Source organism: Phalaenopsis equestris, unplaced genomic scaffold (genome assembly GCF_001263595.1).
Source record: "Phalaenopsis equestris unplaced genomic scaffold, ASM126359v1 Scaffold000376, whole genome shotgun sequence".
NCBI classification, from domain to species: Eukaryota; Viridiplantae; Streptophyta; class Magnoliopsida; order Asparagales; family Orchidaceae; genus Phalaenopsis; species Phalaenopsis equestris.
The window spans coordinates 374,950-381,345 of NW_018164818.1; the positions used below are offsets into that span (position 1 = coordinate 374,950).

At 34.0% G+C, this 6,396-nt stretch overlaps 1 protein-coding gene across 1 annotated transcript; it reads right to left on the minus strand.

Moving 5' to 3' along the window:
- Nucleotides 1-5,339: 5,339 nt before the first annotated feature.
- On the minus strand, nt 5,340-6,129 carry LOC110026536 (RING-H2 finger protein ATL74-like). The gene has a single exon (XM_020727505.1). It carries the CDS (start codon nt 6,027-6,029, stop codon nt 5,502-5,504), a length of 528 nt encoding a protein of 175 aa, XP_020583164.1. The 5' UTR covers nt 6,030-6,129; the 3' UTR covers nt 5,340-5,501.
- Between the last annotated feature and the right edge of the window lie 267 nt (nt 6,130-6,396).

Consider the following 6,396-nt stretch of genomic DNA (forward strand, 5'->3'; position numbering starts at 1 on the left):
AGTAGAACTAAAACTGAATACATGGAATGTAATTTTAGTTGTAGTGGCTCTAGTGACAGAAGTGTAACTTTGGGTGATTAAATTATTAAAAGGTGTGAACGATTTAGATATCTCGCGTATATTGTTCAAAGCGATGATGATATAGATGGGAATGTTAATAGTAGAATTCAAGTTGGTTGGTTGAAGTGGAAGAATGCTTCGAGCCTTTTGCGTGATAGAAAAGTACAGCTGAGATTGAAAGGAAAATTTTATAAGACGATGGTGAGACCTACAATGCTTTATGGAGATGAATGTTGGCCTTTAAAAGAGAAGCATAATAATAAGTTGTGTTGCCGAGATGAGAATGATTAGGTGGATGAGTGGCTTTACACTTAGAGACAAAATGCGGAATGAATATATTCGTGATAGGGTTGGTGTAGCTCCTGTGACGGACAAAACTAGAGAAAGTCGTCTTAGATGGTTTGGTCACATTAAAAGCCAACTATCCGGTGATCCGATTAGGAGAGTAGATGTTTTAGATTCAACTTATGTTAAGAAAGGCAGAGGTAGATCTAGAAAGACTTGGGCTTCTTGTATTAAAAATGATCTTAATTACTAGAACTAAATGAAAATATGACACTAAATAGGACTCAATGGAGAAAAAGGATTCATGTAGCCAACCCCACGTAGTGGGATTAAGGCTTTGTTGTTGTTGTTGTTGTTGTATACTATATTAGTAATATACCAATATAGATATTATATCTTTATATAATAAAATTTATATAATTAATATAATATATTATTTCTATATATTAATATTAGGGATGTCAAACTTGCTCGTCTTTCGCGAACAGCTCGTGTTCGGCTCGTTCGTTAAGAAACGAACACGAAAAGTGACTTCACGACAAATTTCAAACACGAGTCTATTTCAAACATACTAAATTTCAAACGAACCAAATACGAACACAAGCTTTGTTCGTTCGTGTTCGGTTCGTTTACACCCCTACTTATAGGCTTTAGCCTGTAAAGCATCTCAACATTCTTCGCCAGTCCCTCTTGGCTCTCTTCGGCTTTGTCCCTAATTCACTATTTCACTCAACTTGCCTCTATCTCGATGCATTACCCCTTTAATGAATGGAAAAAAAATATTGCATATGTTATTCGCAAGTGTAGACGGCGAATGATCGGGTTATATCTCGGCAAACACCTCATCTGTGGACGAGATAGCCGCCTCGCCATGTTGAGCTATCATCCGGTTATTAGTCATCCGTACATTAGCACAAACGGGTGAAGAATAAGGAAAGTAAAAACTACGAAGCGTCCTGAGATTTTCATTAAAAGGGAAACGAGAAATCGGGATTCAGAAGCGACACCAACATGTAGATGAAAAAAAGTGGCTCTTTAGAGTCTCACCCATTTGGATTTTCAAAATATCACTTTTTCACATATTCACATTTCGGTTTCAGTTTTTGGCAGATTTGGAGTTCCCCAATTCTAGCCCTAAACTTCTTCAAGCCACACTTTGAAGTCTATAATATAGCAATTCCCATGTTTGCCACTTTGATCTCTCTCTATCTTCTTTTATAATACAGCCAAGTCGTAATGAACCCTAAATGATCCACAAAAAATAATGATTTATTTTGTTGTTTTAACTAATTAGTTTTAAAAGAAGTTTATTCCTATTTCTAAACATATTTTCTTCGATGAAGTTATTTCACGCTCAAATCCTCCATTACTTATTAATTGGTAAATACATGCAATAAAATAGGCAGAAAATTTAAAATAAGAACATCTACATTGTTTTTCTTGGGTAACACAGGAGAAGATCTTTCATCTTTTGTTGAAGTTAATATTACTAGTGATGTGAGTGCTTCTAGTATCAAACCAATTAATGAAAAGAATAAGATTAAGTTAATAAGTCCAAGATCTAATGTTTGGAATCATTTTATCAAATTAATTGCTAATGATGGAGGAAAAATGAGTAAATGTAATTATCATGAGAATACATACTATAATGATTGGAAACTTGAGGGTACAAAATATTCATCAACCCGTCTTTGTTTTTTTCCTAAGAAAATCCTCATAACATTGAATCAACTGAGACCGAAATAGAACCGCGATCAAGTGTTAAAAGAGATGAGATTGGTGAAGGTTATAAGGCATAAAATAAAAAGATTGAGACATTGTAAAAGATGTTCTAGCAGTCATGGTATATTGTAGATAAATTACCCTTTAAACTTGTTGAGTTTTATGAGTTCTCATTCTGGATGGACACTCACTCATGACTATTTTTAGTTGTACTTAGATTAGAGACAACTTTGAAACAACTTTTTGAGAATCATGTAAAATGATATATTTAAAAACTGATATTTGGAGATCCATAAAAAAATCAACTATATATGTCTTATTGTGCATTACATTGATGAAGATTAGATATTGAATAAATGAGTGATTAACTTTTGCCAAATATATAGTCGTAGATGTGAACTAGTTGGGAAAAAAGTGAAAAAAATGCTAATTTGATTGAGGGATTGACACAATTTTCATATTTACACTTGATAATGCAAACTCTAACAATGGCATCATCAATCATTTTTTTTCCTAAAAATAATGAGAGTATCCCTGACAGTAAGTTTCTATATATGAGATGCATTGCTCCTATCATAACTTCAATTATTCAAGTTGAGATCAAGAAGGAAAGTTATTATGTACATCGTATAAAAGATTATTGTCATGTTTATTAGACAATCTTATGCTCAACTTCTTAAGTTTAAAAAATGAATGGAATTAGAAATTATTCAATGTAAGAGTTTACTATGTTTTGATGTGACTGGAAAATACAATTCTATATTTTTGATGTTGAACTCAACACTAAAATTTGAGGGAGTCTTTGAGCACTATGAAGTGATTCACTCTTATTTAATATTTGAGCTTAAGAAGGAAAAGCAAGAGGGTCTTGGACCAAGTGGGGGTTCCACCTAAAATTGATTGGGAGAATATAAAAATGTGGTATGTTTCTTAATAAGTTCTACTAGTTAACTTTATTTCCCATCGCCAAGCGTTGCCCACTACCACTATTGTCAGTATTGCCGCAGTTCGCTGTCCCAGCCGAATGCCACAATCGCCAGCCACCAATAACTTGTGCAATATCTCACATACTTTGAAATACATTATTTTAATTCTACCTCGATCAAAATAAAAAAGTTTGAAGTCATATATTTATTTTACTGAGAACTAGTTCAGAATTTTCGGAGTATCTTTAGAGCTTTAAAAGATTTTTTTTAGTGAAAACTCTGAAAGAAGAAAGGACTTAATTCTTATGTATTTACATATCGAACATCTAAATTTTGTTTTTTTTATATTTATATCACCCAAATATTTATTATTATGTAGATCTTGGTTGTGTCGATCAATTGTCAACTCATATCCATCAATTTTGTCAATCAAGTTTGGCGATGAGTTCGCCGAGGGGTAAGAAGGGTAACACCCCTCTTGTGGCACCAAATTTTATTTTCTCGTGTAAAGCGTCTTGACATTGTAACTGCAGTGGCTCAGTGTTACAACCACAACATAGCAAAATGAAAGTCTATTTTAAGCTACTTTTTCTATCGTTTTTTTTTTGTAGCTTTACCCACAATGTCTTGGTGTTATAAACGTGATCCAATGAAAAGAAAGTATATTTTGAGCTATTTTTTTATGTAATTTATTTTTTGGTGTTGGATTTCATATTATCTTGTGCAAGAAGTGGAGAGTGTGTCCCAAGGTGCCCAGTGTGAAGAGGCTTGAGCGGGATGTAATTTGTACAATTCTCCTCATTTTGCTTCTGTGATTTTTTCCCTTTATTGGATTTTTCTACGTTAAATCTCTGGTGCTTTCTATATTTTTTGCTTTTATATTTCTATTCAAAGTTTTGCTTCAGATCTCTCGAATTATTTTCCACAATTTACATCTCACTTCAAAAGTATCACTATGTTAACATTTAAAAAGTGAATTGCACATTTGCATGCACATTTCTATTCAAAGTTTTGCTTCAAATCTCTCGAATTATTTTCCATAATTTACATCTCACTTCAAAAGTATCACTATTTTAACATTTAAAAAGTGAATTGCACATTTGCATGCATAGATAGTGTTTGGGGTGTAAACGAGTGGAGTCTAGCTCTAACAACTCTCGGCTTGAACTTGAACTTGATTAATCAATTGAGTTCAAGTTTAAGCTTGAGATTAATTCTATGAGTTTGAGGTAACTCATAAGTCAATTTGTTTATTATGAATGAGAGGAAATGATATTAATTCAAGTTAGGTTATACTAAAATGATAGATATAATGCGCATTTAGTAAATATTTAATAAGATATTACTCAATCCAAAACATATAATATAAAATTTTAATTTTTTAAATATTTTAAAGATAAATTCTTAACTAATATATTTTGAGTCTTTTTTATTAAATATATTTTAAATAAGCTGGCTCACAAGCTAATTAATTGATTTGGGTCTGGCTTGAGCATGACTTATTTGTTCATCAAGGTTTATTCACTAGCCACTTATTGAGTTGAGCTCGAGCCAACTCACAATTCAGATTGTCTCGTTACATCCCTGTATACAATGGCATATATGTAAAGAATAAAGTTTAGTGGTTAGACATGTAAATACATATAAATTAATTGGTGTGCATGTAAATCTTCCAAAATGAAGTCACAGACGATAACATATCCTTAAAATATTTCCCCCAAACTTGACTAATGATAATGATTTTATATATGGATAAGAATTTAGAAAAAATCCTCGGTATAATCGAGCTGATTTTATCTATTTTTTGCCTTTCTTATGAAAAGTTTTGAGATTAAGGCTGCGTTTGAGGCCGCGAGATGGTTGCGGTGCAGTGTTACACTACACTTTTTTCTATTTAGCAAAACTTCATTTTGTCTGCATTCTCAAAAAATTGCAACTGAAAGCTCTATTTTTCTACCATACCTGACAGCCGATGATGGTTTCTCGAAAGCTACGATCTGACTTTTTCAAAAATATGATTTTTTTATAATAATTACCATAGCTTTTTTAACAAATTTTTCCTCAGCAACTTCACAACCGCTTCTTCAAACTATTGCAGTTACCCCAAATAGAGTCTAAGGGTGTGTTTGGGCCTGCAGTGCACTGGCAGAGCAGTGCCACATCGCAGTTTTTTTGTTTGACAAAACTATTTTTTCTTTGTGTTCTCAAAAAATTGTAACTGAAAGCTGTGTTTTCTCACTATAACTGACTACCTACGATGATTACTAGAAAATTATGATTTGACCTTTTCAAAAAAAAATTATATAATGGTCTATGCAGCTTTTTTGAATAATAATTTATTCTTCAACAGTTCACAATTCTATTTGGACGTAATGATATTTGCTTGCTGCCAATTTACCTTTTATTAACAATTAAAACTATATCTAAAAAACAAAGAAATCTAAATTTAAAACTATACGAAAACAGGCACGGGTCTTCTCAACTCTCTCTACCATCGTCCTCTACGGGCTACAGCCCTAATTTCCGTTTCAAAGCTTTAAAAACCACCTCATCCAGCTCAGCACTCTCCGTACTTTCCGTTCTGACAGCAAAAGGCGCTTTCCGGCATGTCGGGCACGACGGCCGGACCGCCAGCCACCGATCCAGGCATTCCACATGGAAGCCGTGGCCGCAGTTCGGCATAAACCGGACCCGCTCGCCCGTTTCGATTTGGTTCAGACAGATCGAGCAATCCGAGCCGTGGATTGCGATAGGCAGCTTACGGATCTCGTCCGTTGCCCCATCGAGGTTGATCGGACCGGAGACGTGGTGGAAGCAGCGAACCACGCAGCGAACGATGAAGTCCAGAAGGAGCGCGAAGATGACGAAGGAGAGAAGAACGGCGATGATCGATATAAATTCAACGCCGATGCTGTTTCCGGTGGGTTCGCCGGAGGAAAGGGGTTCGCCGGCGAAACCGGTTTGGAGGCGGCGGCGGGAGTTAATGTTGATGGACATGGAGGAAGCCGGTGAAAGTGATATTGTGCTCGGAGGCATAGTTTGTTAATTTATAGAGGAAAATTTCTGACAATACAGCATGAGGTGGGCTGTTTATTATTATTATTATTTTAAGGGCTGACAGTTGTTTGTATTTAATTTGTATAGTGGTGGGCCAGTATTTGGAATCAGAATGACTTGGTATAACATTTGTGAAGGTGTGATTAGAGATTTTTATTTTTCAAATTAGGGGCTGAAATTATATTTTCATTATTAATTTTTAATTTAATTGTTATTAAATCTAAACTTCTACTTACAAAATGACTATTAAAAAATAACATTTATACAATTTAAATTTATGATATAAAAATGTAACTATTCTATTATTAACTGTGACTGTTTGAGATTTGTCACACTTTTAAGGTAT

Bases quoted from the DNA above. Each gene is read 5' to 3' on its own strand.
- LOC110026536 (XM_020727505.1), bottom strand. From the start codon at position 6,029: ATGCCTCCGAGCACAATATCACTTTCACCGGCTTCCTCCATGTCCATC.